Source organism: Peromyscus californicus, unplaced genomic scaffold (genome assembly GCF_007827085.1).
Source record: "Peromyscus californicus insignis strain IS unplaced genomic scaffold, ASM782708v3 Scaffold_12__1_contigs__length_115047231, whole genome shotgun sequence".
NCBI classification, from domain to species: Eukaryota; Metazoa; Chordata; class Mammalia; order Rodentia; family Cricetidae; genus Peromyscus; species Peromyscus californicus.
In genome coordinates, this window is record NW_026294413.1 from 21,291,532 (window position 1) to 21,313,019 (window position 21,488).

At 40.4% G+C, this 21,488-nt stretch overlaps 1 protein-coding gene across 3 annotated transcripts in view; it reads right to left on the bottom strand.

Moving 5' to 3' along the window:
- Scel (sciellin) overlaps window positions 1–21,488 on the bottom strand; it is a 101,459-nt gene that overhangs the window by 40,182 nt on the left and 39,789 nt on the right. For all 3 annotated transcript variants that reach the window (XM_052732537.1, XM_052732535.1, XM_052732536.1), the window contains exons 9-15: window positions 12,830–12,910; window positions 10,633–10,698; window positions 8,908–8,967; window positions 4,659–4,703; window positions 3,123–3,182; window positions 2,760–2,819; window positions 715–771 (exon numbers count right to left, since the gene is read on the bottom strand). In XM_052732537.1, the coding sequence (XP_052588497.1) occupies window positions 715–771; window positions 2,760–2,819; window positions 3,123–3,182; window positions 4,659–4,703; window positions 8,908–8,967; window positions 10,633–10,698; window positions 12,830–12,910 (429 nt within the window). The remainder of the gene's footprint in view (window positions 1–714; window positions 772–2,759; window positions 2,820–3,122; window positions 3,183–4,658; window positions 4,704–8,907; window positions 8,968–10,632; window positions 10,699–12,829; window positions 12,911–21,488) is intronic.

The following is a 21,488-nucleotide window of genomic DNA, read 5'->3' on the forward strand; positions in this document are numbered from 1 at the left end:
CCTTGGCTTAACTTGGTGTGTTTGTATATGTGGTATGTGTATTTGTATTCATGTGTATGACATGTGTGCATGTGGGTATATGTGTACAAGTGTACAGTTGTGTGCATGTGAACCCCAGAGGTAAACATCCAGTTTCTTACTCCATTGCTTTCTACCTTGCATCTCTCTCTGGAGCTGGAGGTCACAGATTCAGTTAGATTGGTTGCTCAGCAAGTTCCAGGCATCCCGCTACCTCCTGCTCCCTAAGTGCTAGGGTTTCTGATGTTCCTCATTTACTAGGCCTTCACATGAGTGCTGGGGATCTGAATTTATGTCCACGTGCTTGCACAGCAGCTATTTTACTGACTGCGCCATCTATCTCCCTACCCCATTTTCTAGCTTCTTATCTTTATTAATTTCCACAGTGGTACTTGATTTAAACCAGTCTACGTCATGTCTCTCATTTTGCAGTTTTTCCTTTACATTTCTTGATTCACATTAAAAATGTATATGTGTTTTTACTATTCAGGAAAATGTAGAATGAGAGATTTGGTAGAGAATTTGCATGGCCACTCTTTAAAAATGGCATGGCTTGTATTCCTTTGACCTACTATTTCTGATGAACCTAAAGAGTTCATCAGAACCTAAAGAACATAAGTACAACACTCCCAGTTTGACAAGGAGTAAAAGGCTAACCAAAAGAAAGACTCCCACCAATGAAGGCGCTTTACTTACCCTTTCTCTTTGTCCGTCCTTTGATTGATTTTCTTAAGACTTCCAAAGGCTTGATTTCTTGAGGAAAGAAAGTGTGTGAGAGAGAAACTCAGTGGCATGTTCAGAATCTCTTAGGACTGCTGCAGATTTCTCACAGCAGGAATAAGATGCAATCAGAGCCTAGAGCTGGAAATTCTCAGAAATACCTAATTAAAGTGGCATAAAATGTTCGAGAGACACCTCAACCTCAAGATATCAACCATGACTCAATTACAACTGAGTCAATTTGAAAGCAAACTTTACCACTAGGCCTCAGCCTTTTCTTTTGGGGGTTAGATTAGAAGGAGGCTAAGTTTAACATATGCATGGAGTTTTGTCCTGTTTAAGCACAAAAATTCATTCATGCTAGGTAGAAATCAATTAATTGATCAACACTTTAAATGGACATATTTTGAAGACTTTGAGAAATTATTTCCCATAAAACTTTCCAGAGTGTCCTCAAAAGGTCTAACATCACCTTGAAGAGTAGAAATAACTGCACTGACTTTAATACCTTATGCAAACTGATCACATAGAATGAAACTTTAATATACTAAAATCTGAGAATTATTAGAGGCTACTGGTTGTCCATACCTGTAATCCAGGCACCCGAAAGCCTGAGACAGAAGTATTGTGTGTTTGAGATTAACTGGGGCTACACGACAAGACCTTCTTTTAGAGAAATAAAGAAGTGAAAGCTAATCCCCTAACACTGCACAACTGACCAAGTGCTGCATGTTGACATTTTCATCTCTAATGAATTTCATTGTGATAAAATTATGGATGTATTAAGTTCTTTCATTGTACGATGGAGAAGGGAATAAGGACAAGAAATGAGGACTTTCTCCTTCCTATACCTGCAAGGTCACTTACTCCTTACCAAGCTGTCTCATATTACACGTCCCTGTCCCTCCCCCTTGAGCCCATACCATGACTGACAAGGCTCACCCTGCTCTTCCTGTTTTCTGCCATTCTTTTGACTCTTTCTAAGCTTCTTGTTTTAGAATATCTGAAATGTCATTTTCTCCTCTAAAACACAAACTGACAGTGCAAAACTACTGCCTGCTCTCCACCTGCGCTCTCCATTTGGAGGATGTCACCTACCATGCGTCAACATGCCTGTGTGACTGTTCTGAAGAGCCTTTCCCACCATAGAGACTTTGCTATGTGTTCTGGATCAGAAAGCCGATTGTGTATCTGATAGGTTGACTTGGAAAACTAGGGTATCATTCCATGCACACACTGGCACAGATAAATGGTTTTGAAAAATAAATGTGACAACAGAAATAACTGTCATCTTAGAAAGGCAAGTTTAATGTCTAACCAAATGCAGAGTTAGTGGCCAGTCTTGGGAGAGTGGAGGAAGTCTCATAAACCCTTAACCTTCGTCATTCTTGACTGCTCAGAAATTTGATTTCTTTCAATGTGAAAAATATTCTCAGTAATGAAAAGCCAATTTTCTAGTTTGTCATTATGAGTCTAAAATTATAAATTCATCCCCCAAAAACAACTAGCTTAGTTTTTAATCACCAATTAACCCACTACAGAATTTTTCAGTGTCTTTCAACATTAAGATATTTACAAATACTTATGAAAAGATAAATATATGAGGTGTGACCAAGATCCCATCTAAGAAGTGCCTTCTACATTCTAAGGACTTCAGAGTCGAATGGATCCATTCCCAGAACCAAAACACCTTGTGGTCAATATACTTAGCTATAAGCTTCCTACAGTAACTGGCTGGGCTTCTTTCATTTTTAATATGAAAGGGAATGTAGAGATCATCTGGGTCACACTTTTCTCCTTATGAGATGAGGAAACAAGTCCCCAGAAACTAAGGCACTTGACTAGGTCACTGAGATCCATGATGGCGGTGAAACCACTATTGAGGCACCCGGCCTTTTCTGACCCTTACCCAGAGTCTGTGCCACCAGACCGCCTGATCCTGGCCAGAGAAGGCGGCCTCCTGCTGACAACAGAAGGCAGTCAAAGGGTTACCCAAAGTGGCCTGACTTGATGGCTCTTACCCTTTGCCATCTCTGTCCATCTGGGTGTTCATATAGATGAGACTTTCAAGACTCTGGGCTCTGGAAACAAAAACGAATTGCAATAAAAACCACATGTTGAAGTGAAATGGTGGGGTATCTTGAAAGGTCAGATATAATAAACATTTCCTATGAATTGCTCATTTACTCTCATTGAATGGAAGAGCAGAGATCCTTCCGGGCAATTATGTCTGAACTAAATGTACAATGCTGAGAGAGCTAGCCCATCTGTTAGTATGTTTGTCTGCCAGAGGATACAGCTCCCTTCCCTCCACCTCCACAGTCTGAAGGAACAAGGTAAGCAGTCTGAGACACAGGACATCTAGGGCGGACAGACACACTTACCTTTTGTCTATCTGCTGTCCCTTCAGGTTTGCTCGGAAGAGGCCATCAAGACCTTGATTTCTTTAAATACATTGATTAAAAATCTCATCAGTAATAATGATATCAAAAGCTTATACCAGTTTACATGTAAAATAGAAGCTGGCTGGGAAAGATGAGCTTTGGTTTGGGAAACTGCTTTATTCCACACAGGTGTTTTCACAAACCCCAAATTTAAATTACAGAAAGACTGACAGGAAGTGCAACCAAAGAGATAAACTAGGGATATGCAGGCCATGACAGGTCTGTAGAAATGCTGTTCAGGGCCATGAAATGTTTCCTTTTTATTTATCTTTTATTCTTTTCTAAAAAATTGTATGTATATGGGTATTCTGCCTGACAGCATGTCTGGGCACCGTGCACAACCCTTGATTCTTGTAGAGGTCAGAAGAGGGCATCAGATCACCCAGAACCAGAGTCCCAGATGGCTGTGAGCCACTATGTGGGTGCTGGGGACTGAACCCAGGTCCTTTGAAAGAACCTCAAATACTCTTAACTGCTGAGCCTTTCTCCAGCTCCTGTTTTCTTTCTTTTTATTTTTGAAATTAAAATATAATGACATCATTTTCCCTTTCCTCTCTGCCATCCTTCCAATGCACACCCCTTTCAGATTCATGGCCTCTGTCACTTTTCCATTAATTGCATATACATGTATATTCATTCTAACATAAGCCAGTATTTATAGAGCTATCCATGATATAAAACTGATGTTTCAGGATATTCTGAAAACGTCCTGCAACACTGGCTCCAGATTCCCATGTGGTTTCCTCAATCGGTGCTGAGATGCTGTTGACAAGACATTTTATCTTCCTCTGGCTCTGGTTCCTCCACTGCCTATGCCTTATGGGTCAGCCACATCCACTCATTCACACCTGCTTCCACAGCTCCTGATCTAAAACCTCCTGTCTGTAAAGACAGGGAAGTGAAGAGCAGCACATCTAGGTGACTTTTTGGCACCCATCCCACAGATCACTATTTTCAAACGAGCATATGAAAACCATATTTCATAGCGTTAGGTCAATGAAACAAGTGGATGTTTCTATATTTCTTTCTTCCCTTTGGTATCTGCTGACCCTTTCTATCTCTGTCCTCCATTTGTCTCTCCTAGAATATTTTGTTTCACAACTCCAAGTGATTCAAGACTGGGAGGTAATAATAACAGAAATATTAGTGGTTCAACTCAAAATATTCATCAATCAAATGAGACCGTGTATATATAAATGTATTAAAATACCAAGAACTGTGGTATATGCATAAACATAAAACTACCTTAAATTTTATGGAATATGAAAATCAAAGATACTTAAATATTAGTACTTTAATAACTGTTTATTTCTCCAAGCTTTTCATCCAAAATTTGTGAGGTATTATTGACTATTCAGATATGTTGATCCTCCTATTCTAAAACTGAGCATTGTTTTTGATTCTGAAAAGATGATACAAGAAGTCACAATGTTCAATTCAACAATAACATGAAAAACACACTTTTTTAAACCTCACCTGTTCAAGCTTTTGTTCATTCTGATGAGATTGTCCAGTTCTTCACTTTGGGAAGAGAAAACAAAATCTAATATTAGTTAAATTCAAAATACACAAAAAAAAACCTTCCCAGAGTCAAAGAGCAGATTCACCTTAAAATAACCCCGAGTACTCAGAAATAGAATGTGAGCCCCCATGTTAATTATCTGTGAAACTATTTATCCTTCAAGGTGTTCCTCAAATGCCATGCTGCCAAAGAAGCCTTTCTGGCCCATTAGCTGAAGTCTCCCCTGTGTTTGGAAGTCTTGCAGCATGTAGGGTTTTGTATCTGCTTTGTCAACTTCGCTGTGGTATGCATTATAGCAACAGCAATTGTGCTTCTGTTGTGTGTTAATGTCCCTTCCAGTATACACTACTTCAAATTCAGGACTGTATTTTACAATGCATCCGGTCAGTCTTTTTTTTTTTTGGTTTTTCGAGACAGGGTTTCTCTGTGTAGCTTTGCGCCTTTCCTGGAACTCGCTTTGGAGACCAGGCTGGCCTCAAACTCACAGAGATCCGCCTGGCTCTGCCTCCAGAGTGCTGGGATTAAAGGCATGCGCCACCACCGCCCGGCTCCGGTCAGTCTTTAATACATTACCTTTAGGTAGATGTTTAATACTCAATTTTAACTGAATCAGCAAGTACAGGAACACTGGCTAATTATAGATTCTATTCTAACACGATGTAGCTGCTCAGAAAGTAAGGACTCAAAGACACGGGTTCATTTCTTAAACTCCACTACAAGTTCATTCTAGGTCAACTAAACTTGCAAGCTTGTTTCCAGTTTTGAGACCTGCAAAGCCCCTTCTGACAGCCTTTGGGGCGTGGGCTATTTAAGTTAAGCTTCTGGGCTGGAGAATTTCCCTTAAACCGAGCGCTCAGCTCTCTTGCCCAAGCAGGGAGCTGGGCTAGGGTGCTCCCCAAGAGTGTTCTCTACTACTTCTTCCTGTGTGCTCCTCACACTATGCCTTCTCCACGGATTTTCCTTCCTTCTTCCTTCTGCTCTCATCCCCATTCCTCTTGCCTTCCTTATTTAGTATTTCCATTCACACATCTTGGTTCTCTCTCTCTTTGCTGCTCTAGAGTCACATGTCTCCAGCTTCCTCAACATTCTTCTTGCTTCTTGAGTCATCTCTAGTGTTGATCAGGAGACCAGTATTTAGACCTTCAAGCTTCTACGCTAAAGACATCTACACTACCATCTAAAGGACACCATGATTCATTGTTGACCCTGACAAATTGCTTCAGCTCATGTTGATACAATTTCCCCACGGGTAAAATAACAATACTAATCATGTTCATCTTTAAAAAGAATCAAATAAGTTAGCATACAGTTCTGAGCATAATGCCTAGAAAGCCATAAATTCTCACCTAATCTTAGCCATTATAATAAATAGGACCTTGTCAGTATTTTTCACAAAATTCATGCTTGCTATATTTACCTTTCAATTGAATTTGTAGACAGCAAGATACTGTCTCAGCTTCACAAACAGAGTGGATGCCTCTGTTCTGTGTGGTGCAAACACTAAGTAAACCACTATTGCCAGGAGAACTGTCCAGGACAGTCCTCTTAGAGACCTTCTTCCCTGTGTTCAATTCATCACCAATATGTTGATAATCCATTTAAAAAAGCTTTGTACATTTAACGATAAGACTGAAAGTTGAGAAGAAATACTGAAATGTTTTAAAAACAGGTACTACCCCAACAGAAAAGGGAAAGGAGTAATATTCTACCCTCATGGGAAACAAACTGCCTAGTGTCCAAACATGGTGTTCTGTTATTGTTTCTTGCTTGAAATCCTACCTGATAAACAGAGGCTAGCTGAAAATTTGTTTCTATCCCATGGGAAGGAGCAACTGCAAGAATCCTGTAAATTTTAGCCCCAGACCTTTGTGACTGGCATAGCCACAATGATGAGATTTTTCAGGATTCAAGGACTCTGGTGTTTACCACAGGAAAATTAGCATAAATCATGAGAAGACACTCTGTGGTAAATTAAATACCATGGAGACAGCATTCTGAATGAAGAACCCGAGCTTTCAAAATGACTGTAAATTGATAAAAAGCCTTCGATATTAAGTTTCACCATTGTCTTTGCAACAAATTAAATGCCCTTCATCAGATAGCACTAACTCTCTGTCCCACAAAGAGCAGCTGGGATAATGGAGCTCTTTCTGTTCCCTCAGAGAGCCTCCCTCGTAACGTGTTTCCCTGGTCCATGTGAACTCAGCATTCTCTCGCTATGATTATGTCTCTGTGAGATCTGTGCCTGTGGGCTGGGGATTGGGGACAGGGAAGCCAAGCTGCTGATGCTCTCACTGTGTGGAGTGACTCATGTCATGCTGTCCCTGCTCTTCCCCATCAGTCACTTATCTTTCCCTCAACCTCCAACTTCAAACTCGTTCCATTGTTAATGAAAACAAAATATTAACCCAGGTATGGCTGTGTCAGACCTGTCACCCTAGATACTCAGAAAGTTGAGGCAAAAGGATCACAACTTCAAGAACTGCTTGGGCTACAGAGTGAGTTCAAGGCAAGCCTGGGAAACTTAAAGAGACCTTGATTTGAAATTGAAAAAAAGCCTGAGGAAATCTCTGTGACAGATCACTTTCCTACCCTGTATAAGGCCTCAGTTTAAGTCTCAGTACTGAAGAGCTAACTTTGAAGTAAATTAATAGTATCCATAATATAGGCTCTTAAATGAAAGAAAAATGAAACTTGAACATGAAACATGCAGAAACTTTCTATTCTCCATCTAACACAAAGCTCTTTTTAACCTCACAGAAAACCAAGAGTCATTGTCCCCTCTGGTCAATTAATGGTGTTTATTGAGAGACGGGCTCACTCTGTAGTCCAGTCTGCAACTTTTCCTCAGCCTCCCAAATGTTGGTATTGAAGGTGTGTGCCAGCACATCCAGCCTTTTGGGTTTATGTGTGTGTGGGGGGGGGGGGGCGTTGGTTTGGCTTTTAGTGAGATGCACTCTAATAAATTCTTGTTGTTGCTTAATTACATTAAACAGGGAAAAACTTCTCGTGTCTGGGATTAAAGCAATGAGATATTTACAGCCAGGATTTGTACACATTCCCCCTTTAGATAAAGCTGCATGTTAGCATGTAAATGATCTCTGGTGACTAAGACAAAGTATCTTCACCGAAGATGAGGATGAACGGGATGACAGTGAGATTAAAGAGAAGATGACGTGTTTGTGCAGATAACAAAGATCAAAAAGCAAATAGGCACTGTGCAGTAGAAGCAACAGCTCTCTCATCACCGAGACAGACAAGAGTGGCACTCCACTGGGTCAGTCACACAGGGAAAACTTCACAGGGCATGTGATGTGTGAGCTGGACCTTGAAAACAGTAGCTTTGACTAGATGGACATGATGGTGTTGAGACCGGTATCAAGCATCGTGTAGAAGGAACAGCAGAAACAAACATGTCTGGAACTGTAGAAAGACAGTGGTCTAAGCTGGTATCAAATATGGGATAAACATGTGGGTGAAGTCAGAAATGGTTCTGGAACTGAATTATTCTCGATCCAGTTCAGCAGAGATAGTCCCACATAACTACATGGGCAATGGGGAGTCATGGCAGATATTTACAGAAAAAATTCATGCATTCAGGGGCAGGAACAGGGGTGGAAGGAAGAGAGGCTAGAGGAGTATAAGTCAATTTGAATAGCCATGCTAGTGTCTTACCCTGGACACAGTGAGGGCTTGAACTGGCAGAAGGACACATATGTACATGAGACATTGTAGACATTTAGGTTATACAAACCTATACTTCACAGAGGGTAAAGGGATGGAAGAACTAAAAATGACTTTCAAAAGTCAAGCCTGCAGGGATGGAAGAACAGAAGCAGAAAACAGCACACCTGGGAAGAAAGGGGAACGTGGTCCAAGGATATTGGAATGGCGGTGCTAAGGGTAAACATAAGTGGATATCTGGGCTAGCAACACAAACACGGGATTGGAGATCTGACTGAGACCTGAGGTCACTAGGAAGAGTAGACTGGATGGTCAAGATGGGCATCCATAAATGTCAGCACCACCCACTATAATGGATACTTACAAAGAGACACTGAAAGGTTTTTTTTTCCTTCTTAATTGTATGCAATAAGCATCACTGGGAATTGGCTCATATTTAGACATTCCAGTGGGGCAGTGGCTTGCTTTTAGACCACAAAAACAAGAGGGGAAACAAGCGTGGGAGCTTTGGGACCTCACCCCTTGTCAGTTTTCTGAAGTGAAGCAGCCACGCTGACGATGTCATCGAGATCCTCAGTCCTTCACAGAACAGAAAGAGAAGAAGGTCAGTGAGGATGGAGCGAGACTGTTGGAACTAAATTTCCTAGAGTTTCTGATGGAGGGAAGGGTAGTCTGCAGTCAGGAGTAAGGAGTTGAACAGAATCACAGGTTGATCCCATCGTCTCCACTCATGGTACACACAGACACTAGCATCCTTCATTGCCACTGACTTCCTTTCTCACACAAGATATGCTGGCATCAGTGACATACACAGCACTGTGTGGAGGTGATGAGTGTCTCACAAAAATTCTAAGTACAGGGAAGTCTGATTCTTTCCAAGTCTAAGGTATATCTGTATGTGGTCTGTGCTTCAAACCAGGGCTCTTCTGAGAGTCAAGGGGATAACACAAAAGAAATTTTACTTTGGAAAATATCTTAGTCATTTTTTCACTTATTGTACTGATGGAACTATAAAATTGCAATGTTATAATTTTTCAGTTTGTTTTTTTAAAAGAAAAAAGTTCTGGGCTGGAGAGATGGCTCATATGTTGAAGACAAGGCTCACCTGCCCCACAACCTTTCTTATTTTTTTGAGATTATAATGTAATGACATCATTTCCTTCTCACCTTTCTCCCTCCAAACTATTCCATGTACCCTCTTGCGCATTTTCAGATTCATAGACTCCTTGTCCACTAACTGTACATAAGCACAAACTACTCAGTCTGTGTAATGTTATTTGTATGTACAATTTTAAGGCTGACTGACTGTTTGGTATCGGATAGCCAATAGGTGTGCTCTTCCTTATGGAAGACTATTTCTCCCATATTCAGCACTCCATATGTAGCCCTGACTGTCTTAGAACTCACTGTGTTTACCATAATGGCCTCAAACTTGCAATAATCCTCTTGTTCCTGAATCATAAGGGCTGGGGTTACAGTTGTATGTCACTGTGTCCGGCTTTCAAAAAAAAAAAAAAAAAGTATTCCCCAAAGACATTATTTTTCCTAAATAATAAAGAAGAAGAAATACAAACAAAACATATCCAGAATGAATGCTAAACTAGGTACAATATGCAAAACATGTGTGAATCAGGACTGTGGTAGGGAAATGCCTCCTTACCAAATTAATCCACATGATGGGTGAACCTGTCCTGATGTTGCAGGACAGGCTGAGCATGACTTCTACAGCCAGAACCAATGGAAAGCCTTTGTAGTACAAGTTCAACTAAGTAAAACTATTTCTCCTTGTTTATTTATACCCACCCAGCAACAGTGTCCTATATCTTGAAGCAAGTACAGGAAATATAGAGATAAGCAAAGCCTCCTTCCTTCAAAGGGTTTTATCTCATCCTGTCCTTATGTTCAGACAATTTTGGATTTGCAATGTAAATCTTAAGACAAATTTAAAGAACAAGAACCAATAAAAACATGTATTACCTAGCCAGGCATAGTGCCACACTTTAATACCAGTACTTTGGAGGCAGGGGCAGATGGATCTCTGCAAAATTGAGACTGGCCTTGTGTACATTAAGTTCTGGGGCAGTTAGTGCTACATAGTGAAATCCTGTCTCAAAAACAGTTTAGTTATTATAGCTAAAGTTGACCAGAAAACTGCTTTTATCTAATTTATTATTTTAAAGTACTCCAACAAAGCATGCTTTATTATTGGTACAATTACACACATGTAGACAGAGATCTCTGTACCTTGTATTTCTTTCAGCATGCCTATTGGCTTCTCCATTTGCACCTGCTGTAGCTGCATGTATCTGCCTAGATTTTTAAAAATAATGCCTGTTAGGTAAGAAAACTCTTTCATGCTAAATTATATGTATGAGAATACATTTGTGTTCAGAAATATAAATATAATACTATTGACAAAAATTTTACCTTAGTTCTTTGTATTGGCTAGAATTCAACCATGCCCCTTTTTGAAAGTTTAAAAAATACAAAGTGCTAATTTCACAATATCAACTTCTTTTCATATGTTTTAAACCACTAAGTACATTTAGTCGTGTCTGATCTAGACATTGTTCATTATATTTCCATTCATCAAAGTGTTTTGTCTTTATCGCCATTAGATAATTATGTAACATTTTAAATACCAAGAATCATTTTTTTGTTAGGCACCAAAATAATATTTTTCCTTAAAGACTTATCCCATGTGAATACTGCCAAGAAATGTATTTTCTCGGGTAAGACAGAAGTGAGTCTATATTTCAAGTACGTCTCCCACACCAAGAAAGGCCACACTGAACTGATAGCAGTAAATTGTACAATGCTAGGTTGTCAGAATTTATAAGACTTCTCTCTTTTCCTTAGACCGTGGCTGACCTACTTATACATTCTTGCTTATTCTCAAGAAGCTATATTCAACTTTTTTTTTGTTCTCCTGAGGACATGTGTTAATTACTTCCCTTTCATATTCGTTCATTAAAATCACCATGCTGTGATTAAAGTGATCAAGGTTTTTAAAACATGCATGTTGTCCCAATTTTAGTTTTTGGATCATTACTGGAAGAAAGAAATGAGAATAGTAAAAGTGGATTTGACCAATTCTTATGGAATTAAGCCTTTTCTGAATATAAACATGTACAGCCCCCTAGTGTCCGTGATTTTAGATTAGAATTTAGGTGGTACAGGGACAACTTAGTTCAGTTCCTCAAGAAAATCTATTCTAATTATGACTTAATTGCTTAATACTATAAGACTAAGAGAACCAATCGGATAAGACAGGAAACCTGAGACCTTGCTCTTATGAGATAATTATAATCATTGCAGAAATGAAAAGTTATAAAATGAATCCATTTCATTAATTAGCTCAGTGAAAAACTATTCTCCTGATTCATTAAAGCAATATCCTAAGGACAAAATTTCAGCAATCTGGAGGGATTTTACTGGCAGAAGTTCAGCTCTAGAGTATTAGCCCCGTGGATGAGCACACGGTGCCACTCACCTGTGTTCTTTAGTCAGCACTTTCTAGCAGGTCACCCTCTTATTTTTTTTAAAAAAAAATGCTTCTATAATTGGGACTTATGAATAACAGTTATATAATTGTGTCTTACATGGCATCAAAAATCCCCCTCAAGAGGCCAAAATTACAAAAGAAGTAGAAGCAGACATTCGGGCAGATCAACATAGTCTCTACTGAGACGCTGAGATTTAATCTGACAATCTAATGAAAAGATGGGACATCCATCTTGAAAAAAATGGTTCAAGATCATCAAATTCTGTAATAGGGACACATGGGAAGACTGTCAAGCATCTGAGTTTGTTTCTAAATATTAATTATAGAGTGGCAAAGGTTCAAAGTAGAAAATAAAGTATGTTTTTCCTGACTTGGAGATAAGTTATTTGGAATATTCTGCAATAGTCATGATAGTTTTGATATAAAACAAAAATTCTTTAGTTTTAAAAAATCAAGTAGTAGCCTAAAAGGTATTTCAAGCACAACTGAGGACTTGAGTATTAATACAAAGCTGTAAGAATATCCCTTATCACAATATATAGCTCTTAAGAGGAAACTTAACTGCAAGAAAATAGAAATGAAATATATTCACATATTGTCATTTAATATGGTTTCATTTAATAGGCATGAGATATATGCCCAATAAATACATTCATTTATATCAAGTGCTAATATATAAGGAACTTCCTTACAAACACTTCTAATTCTGCCGGCCAATGGCTATTTCAAAGATAAGGCTCTCTAAGACAGGTAATAGCCAGCACTATTCTAAAGCAGAAGTAATTACACATGTGTACTGATAGAAGTTCTGTGACTCTTGCATTAGTGAATGCACACAGAAAACATGGCCATGCCTTGCACAAAGCCATTCACAAGCCCTTTACTGTCACTTCCCTTCAACACCCTGGTGAGACACTCAGAAGGGCAAGTCCTTACCTGTTATTCCGTCTCAGTTGTTTAGGAGAAGCGATGGGAGAACAGGGTTTTGGAGGTATTGGAGGGTGAACAGCTGGATCCCTTTGAAACAGAAAACAACAGTCCATTACATCATGGAAACAGCATCCATTTTTATGTATTAACCCACAACATCTATAATGTACATGGAAATATCCCTTAAACCCATGACCCCATGTATGGGGAACCTGAAAGGTCAGAATTCACAGAGCATGAACTCTCAAGAAGTCAACTATTTTAAATATGGATATTTTAAAAGTCCATTAAATCGGAACTTTGGAAACCTGTAACTACAGGTGAAACTATAGCATGCCCTTCAATTAGCTTAGTATTTTGCTAGTATATTTGGTGAGTCATGACATTTTGAGTTGTCACATGAGCACAGTAAATGGTTCCCTGCTATTAATGTATAAGCTTCTTTAGGGATTATGTCAACTCACAGGCTACTATAGAAACAGTAAGAAGGTTTCTTATGTGATAGATCTCAAAGAAAGCTTGGTTTGGAGATTTTAACTAATTCTTGACTTAACTATTATCAACACATGACACTTCAGTGATAACAAAACATGAAATATGCCATTAGTCAATTTTCAATGAGGCACCAAAGCAGACCCAAGAAGTCCACATTGATTGGGTGACAAGGGAACTGGAAAAGGGCAAGTATGTTTTCCTTTGGATGAAATCATCTCCTTTCCAAAGCCATGGCACTCTCCAGCTTCCCATCACTGCCACTTTACTGCTTCTCTGTTGCCCTGATGCTAAGCTCCGCACCTAGTGAAAAGTGACCCACGGTCTGATCCCTTAGTCCTCTGCAGCTGCTGGGTGATGTGCACTCAAGTACAAGGCTACCTGCAGTGCCAGCTCCATGGCAATGGGCTGAGCTTATTCTGCTTCTTCATCTGTAATAAGCTCTCTAACAGGATTTTTGGGGGATTTTCAAGGCTGAATGAAATCACGGTTTTAGTCAGCAAGTATCGTTTGGGAGCTTTCTGTGTGCAACACGCTCTATGAAGGAAATAATGGTTTTTGTTTCCAGAAAACTTTAAATATACAAATAAGTGCTATTGTACAAAAAGAAAAAGTCAGAGTAAAGACAGAGTAATGGGACTCAAGAAAAGACATAGAGAGATGGGGTAGGGACTCTTACTTTATTAGCATACCCTTGGAAAGCCTCTGTGCAAGGCAAAATTAAAGCTGAGAGATGCAGGAAGTGATAAATGCCCTGAGGACAGCTGGCACATCAGCTTAGAGATGGCATTGGACACTTGAAACTGTGTGAGATAACCAAAGGACAAACTGGGAGCCAAGGATTCCTGTCTCACATCCCATGGTATTTAGGGATCAAAAATGTGAGAAGTTACAGCAAAGGAGCCCAAGGAAAAGTGGCCAAGAGAAAAGAAGATGAGAGTGAGGAGGTGGTATCCTGGAAAGCAGCTGAGCAAAGTCCTGCCCAATCTGACTGACAAACCAAGAAAGAGAGGGACTGTGAAAGTAGTGTGACTTTGGCAGCGTGGTCAGGTCATCGAAAACCCTGATTGGAGCAGTCCTGACAGAACATTGCATGTTTGGGGGTGGAGTTGGACATACGATAGGAGTAGACTTAGGAGAAAATGGGAAAGCAGGAAGAAGAATTGAAGCAGATGTTTTTACAGTAAGGTCCAAGGCCCAAGGTCTTGTGACTGTGTGCAAGCATGCATGTGCATGAAAGTGTGCAAGCGTGTGTGTGTGTGTGTGTGTGTGTCTGTGTGTCTGTGTCTGTGTCTGTGTGGTGTGTGTGTGTGTCTCTGTGTGTTTGTCTGTGTCTGTGTGTTTTTTCTGTGCTTGTGTGTCTGTGTTTGTGTTTGGTCTTTGATAGAAACACAGATTGTATGAAAAGGAACAGAGAAAACCAGAACAACTGAGACACGTCAGCTGATTTGGAGCAGAGAAAGTTGTTTTTTGTTTATTTCTATCATCTAAGGAAAAAATGAAAATCAAAGCCATTGATTCAAAGTGAGGAAAGCAAGAAGGATTTGGAAAGAGAGGGGGGAAAAAAAACATGAAATCTTTCCCTAGGAGAGCAGAGGAATAAGTAGACCCGGGTAACAACATACTATTTTAAGAGATTACTATACATCAGGAACTCTTACAAGCACTTCTTATTTATTAACTCAATTAATCCTCACTACAATCCCAGAGCTAAATATTATTTTTTTCTTCCCATTTTACAGATGAAAAGACTGAGCCAGGAACAGTGAAAACGATATCTCATAAATACACAGAGTGGGGAAACAGAGCCAGGAAGTTTGGTACCATAGTCTCCCTCATGTTCCACTGCTTCTCCAGGGATCCTGAACACCTTCGTATGTAACCTGTGTATGTTACCACTCGTAGAGTTAAAAGACAGCTCTTGACCATAGTTTTCTCTTGCCATACCCAGCTATGGCCTAGAGGTAAACAAGTTTCCAGCTCAGCGGAGGGTGCAGCAGAATGTGGTGACACAGACAGGGAAGACCGTGAAAGCCGAGGATTGCAACAAGACATTGTACAGTCTGCAATGGACAGGAACAAAAACGGGATCTGGAGAATGTGCTTCTGTGGAAAAGATGGCAGAATCCATGAGCTGGTGTTTAAGGGGAGGCTGAGGAACTACCAGACTGGGGATGGGCAGGAGAGATCCAAAGAGATGCGACACAGCAGTAAAAGTACAGCTCAGAAAGCGACACTTTGTGGTCATGTACAAGGGCCTGGCCTGTGTGCAGTTAAGGTAGAGTGAAGAAGGTCTTTGGAAAGGAGGCCAAGCATGTAAAATCCCAGAGGTGGCCGGGCGGTGGTGGCGCACGCCTTTAATCCCAGCACTCGGGAGGCAGAGCCAGGCGGATCTCTGTGAGTTCGAGGTCAGCCTGGTCTCCAAAGCGAATTCCAGGAAAGGCGCAAAGCTACACAGAGAAACCCTGTCTCAAAAAACCAAAAAAAAAAAAAAAAAAAAAAAAAAAAAAACAAACCCAGAGGTGGTGTCCTCAACATAGATAGGGAAACTATCAGATAGTATAATGGGGTTTGAGGTGTTTATGAAAAACAGAGAGTCTGATGTCAAAGTCTTCGAAGACTGAAGTTGAGTGACTCAGAGGCCTTTGGAGGAAGCCAGTAAAGAAGAAAAGCCCAGACCACATGGTTGCTAAGGAGAGGTAGAGTGTACAGAGGGGGGAGTTAATATCAAAGCAGGGTAGAAGCAGGACCAGACCAGATCCCTTTCCTTCCTCGATCCCCGTGATATGTAGGCGCTGGGGAAAGCCCTTGATCAAAGAAAGGTGGAGATACAACACACCCAGAGGATGAGCAACAGTTGAGCAAGGCTGAGGAGCAGTGGAGTTTGGTGATGATGGATGCTAGCCAGAGTAGAAGGATTTGATACAGGACACTATCAAGTGTGGTGACCTCAAGGGTCTAAGAATCTGTGGTGGTGGCCCAAGTGGCTGGAAATGACCTGACTGGATTTCTTACAGTGTCAATGAACACATGCCTAGGGGCCATGATCGATCTTGTTCTGAAGCTCCTGGGGAACACAGAGCACAGGGTTTCCTGACTCTTAGTTCCGTAACAGTAGGCACGGGTCACTAGAACAGTTTGCACAGAAGTCCTCTCCCCATCTTGACTTAGGGTCCTATATACAGCTGGGATTATTTTATTTATAATGATACCATCATCTTTTCTCTGAAACTATCCTTGTGATAGGCACACACATCAACTGATAACCAGTACTGCATCTGTGTGGATTTGCTGATCAAATGCTTTCCTTCTAGAAGCAGATGGAAGAGAGGGAAGAATCAATCTAAGTAATACTTGGACTGCACAGGGCACTGGATACGCAGACAGGCAGGAGGGTAGAAACCACACACACACAAAAAGGACAGTTATAAAAATGGGAAGTAGGTCTGTGCCAAGCTTTGCTTATACCAGACCCACATCAAGGGAACATGAGATTTCTTCTATTTTAGAATGGCTGAAGCTTCAAAGAGGTGAGTAAATATTTGTTAAGTGAGTCTGGGAGGGAGATGTTGGCAGAGGAAAGAAAAATAGATCTGAGATGGTTGGGGTAGCACTCGGGAAAGAAAGGTGGATATGAGGTCATGAAAGCTAAGAGCAGCGGAACATACTCAGTTCCCTGGGTGGCAGGTTTGCACCCTGCTGGGTCAGTTGCAGGGCAATGCCCTGCGGGCTTCACTTCACCTCAGAGGAGCTTCCATTTGCATGGTTGCATTGACAGCCACAGATGACAGAACCCAAGCCTGGTGTGAGGGGAGGATGAGAAAAGTCATTCACACTGTGCCAGGAACATTATGTGAGCCAAGCAGCGGGATTAAAAATGAAAGGCAGGCAGGAAGCTGTGGCCTGGAGTGTTGTGAAGAGGAGGAAACAAAAGGCATTTATTGGAGTGGTCTTAATTGAATTCTTCTTTGAGACGTGATCTTTGAGCTTAGATACCCCCACTCTCTCCTCTGTCCTTCCTGGCACCCTACGAGCTTTCACAGGATCTATGCCACCACATTAGTGGATGTAATTGTAGAGTTGTTTCAAGGATAAAAAGGAGATTTTCAAGAGAAACACATGAAAACTTTCAGATTGTAGCATGAAGACCAGAGCTAAAAAATAAAATCCTCCATAGGAAGGGCTGTTTATGTTGGCTGTTTTTCACAAGCCCCTGCAAAGACCACTTTTGGTCCTCACGTTGCTTTGGGGTAACATGCTTGCTCCAGGACTCACCAAGGAGTTCCAGTCTGAGTTGTTGGTCATTTCTCTTACTGCAGCCCAAGCCTGGGGTCCACCAAAGACAACCAACCCTCATCTGTAACTGGGAACTTCCCTCTCACATCTCACTGTGCCTCTTTCTTCTTTTGCACAAACAGAATTTCCATCCCAACACTAGCAAGGGAGTGGGGCTGGACCAAGAAGCGAGCTCTCAGCTGTTCCTGCCGCCGAGACTGCCACCTGCCACTGTGTTTCCCTACCCCATGGACTCCTATTCCTCTGAAACCGTAACCTCAAGGAACCTCTTGCTTCTATGAGTCGCCTGGGTCATGGTGTTTTATCACAATAGGAAGATGATTAGTACAGTCACCACATCCATTTAAGAATCTGAAGGTTGGGTGAGGCCACAGTCCCCCCAAATCACAATTCCAAATGTTGAAATCCTCAAATATCAAAATCTCTAATGTCTACATCCTTTAAAGTCCAAAATTTGAAATATAATTCTAGAAAGACAGTTTTAAAATTCTTTAGGAATGACTGTGTATCAGCATTGGCAGGCTCTCCTACACAAAATTTTATTAGTGCGATAACATATAAAATTACATATGGGTGCTTTTTTTTTTTCTACTGAGGGCTAGAAAGTTGTGTGATTTTCCTTATACCACATTGCCCGTCAGTATCTCAGTCACGGTTTTGGTACAGTCCTTTCGATGTCGGTCACACACTTCTTTTCTCTTTACCATACTATGTCTAATCGGGTTTAAATGCAAATTTATTTTTCAAAGGCTGCTAAGTCAGGCGTGGTGGTACATCCCCACACTCCCGGCCCTTGGGAGGCTAACTCAGAAGGATCTAGAGTTCGAATCCAGAGAAGCAACCATTATCAGCTCAACAAGAACCTGCTCCACAGCCACCTGTGGTTTAGTGTTAGGGTAGACACCAGTGTATAAGGCTAGAAAAAGTATGGCCCACTCTTGCAAAGAGCTGATAAGGCATAAGGTGATGTTCAAAGGACAGTTACTGTAACAGTTTGTGACTTTCTAGTGGCTAGGGTCACTACTAAACCCTGAACACAGTCAGGAGTCCAGGATTTCTGCTCTGGATTAGCTTTGAAGCTGACTTTTTATGAGTAGGAAAAGGATGATGCTCTTCCTGAATCCCTGCTTCTTTACCTACAAGAGACAGGCTGCTCTAGATCTCTGGAAGACCATTTGAGAAGACAGTAACTGCACAGAATTCTCCATCCCTGAAGGCCCTGGCTTCTTTTGATAGATCAAGTAACTTGACATTTGAATATTGGGCTTTTTCAAATGTATGTAGATGCTGTTGTGGCTAATAAAATTTAACTTTAGCATTGATCTAGAACATAGCATAGGTCCACAAGAGTCAGTTCTCTGATATGGATGTGGTTTATCTCCCAAAGGCTGCTCTCTCAGAAAGATTGGTTCCTGGTTTGGCAATGAGAGGAGCAGAACCTTCTGGTGGTGAGATTCAGGGTAAAATGGCTAGCAAATCATAATGTATGGATCCTACTCGAGTTCCCGTAAGAGTGAATTAGTAAGAAAAGAATGAGTCAATGTCTCAGTCTGGTACCCTTTCTCACGATACCCTCTCCTTTCTCAGACACTCTTGTGAGGAAGTCTTCAGGGTCTGAGCATATGAAGCTACCTGAGCTAGGATTTCATTCCCAAAGCTATAAGCTAATCTTTCTTGATAAGAACAGAACTTCAGATTTTTTTTGCTTTAGCAACCAAAAATAATACTAATAGAGTTGGTCAATAGACACAACATAAAATATTGGTTCAGTCATACTAGCTTTTCGTCTTCAGTTTTTACAAAGAAGTAGTAATAATCGTCCAGCCATTATTAGGTGAGTCAGAAAATCACATCAGCTCTAAAGTGGTACTCACTCAAAATGGATCAACTATAGACCTCTATGTAAAGCATAAAACTAAAAGGTATTTAGAAGAAACTCTTCGTGACCACTGGTTAGACAAAGGGTTGCTAGACATGATACCAAAGGCAAAATTCACTAGCAAAACCTGACAAATCAGATTTCAACATTTTTTTGCTGTACTAAATACATGGTTAAAAGCTTGAAAAAAACAGCAACACATTGAAAAAATTGTAAATCACGTATGTGATAAGAGATGTATTTTTTTAAACTCCCAAAACTCAGCATTAAGCAAATGAAACACCCAAAAGATGAAACATTTGGATGTATACTTCACAAGAAGTTTTGTATACTTCACAATTTGTTTGTACGTTTGATAAATAAATAGTATTGAGATAAACTATATATTAGAATGGTTAAAAGGGTTTTTTTTAACTGAAAATATTAAATCACCTTAAGGAAATGGAACAGAAGAAGTCTCATCCTTTGCTGATGTGCATGCAAAAGGGACAGACATTTTGACCAAACCCTGTGAGGTCTTTACAAAATTAAGCATATGCTTATCACATGACCTAGCAGCCCCACTCACTGGCATTTGCTTAAGAGAGTCAATTATGTGTGTTCACACAAACCATGTGACATTTTTCCTTCAGTGAGTGAGTAAACGAAGTGTTCATCTCTACAATAGAACACTACTCTTGATAAAAAGGAAGGAACTACTGATGCACACAAGAACATGAATAAATTGTGTATGCACTGTACACATTCAAAAGACTGTACACCATCTGAATCATTGTGTGATTTTTTTAATAGCCAAGAGATTAGAAGACAAAAGAGTATGTTCCCCCATTTCCCAAGTAAATGACCGTCTTAAGAAAAATGACTGTCTTCACATGCTCCTCCTATTCCCAATGTCCTTGAAAGACGCTGTGATCAATATCCCCCCATCAACCACAGGACACCACATGCAGAGCTCCCTGCCTGCAACTTTTACTCCAAAGCCCCTTTTCTCTGCCTACTACACAAGGTAACCCTCCCTTGCCTTACTGTGCTCTACTTCTATGAAATACATAGTCTCTGATAGAGATTTGGGCAATGCTGCTAAATACTGAAACCATTTCATTCTTGTTCAACCTGACTTTTATGGTTGGGACATGGTGATGTTTTGGTAAATGATAAATCTAGGTATCTCGACTCTCTCAGATTTTTCCTCATCTCTGCTTTGGACCTGGAACATCTCTGCTTCAGAATCATCAGCTGGTCTTTGACAGACAGAACAAAAGGGACTCAAAGGGAGAAAGGAGCCATGGGAAACTGTATTGGGCAAAGCATTGGTTTTCACTTATTGTTGGAACATATGAGTTGCTTAAAACTGATGTGGAAAGGCCTAGGACTGCCTGAGTCGCCCCTATACAACTGAAGAAAACACAAGTCCTTGCTCAAGGTCAAGGCCTTTACTCGCTCATGCTGAGCTAGCTTTCTTGTTGTACTCAAATGCCACTTCAAAGAAATAACAAACCTTTACCCAGGCTAATGTCTTCATTATTTTGGATATTTAGAATATGTAATCTGGCATGTGGGCATGATTTTTTTAAATATCTCTACTCTGGCATGTTTCTGAGTGTCAGACAATATTAATACTTATAAGAGATTCTCACTAATGTAAAGATTTTTATTGAGATGAAAACGAAATCTGTTGTTTTTGCGTGTGTGTGGCATCAAACTCTGTAGAGGAATTGGCACCAATAGAGTTAAAAATGCAGCAGCATAATTAGAAAGGTTACATTTTACCATTTATAGTTACAGACAGAAAAATATAACTACAGTGCAAGGTTGCTATGGCAACTTGCTCCGCAATCAGGATTTTTTTCTCCTCTAATTCTACCAATCACCTAACTGGAAGTCAAAGCCATGAAAGAAGAGGTTGCAACAAAATAAGGGTGAGATACAAGGGTGGTGTGTAGGAAACGGTTGTTTTCTCATTTTACCAGGTGTACGTCCACTCTCTTATTGTCATCC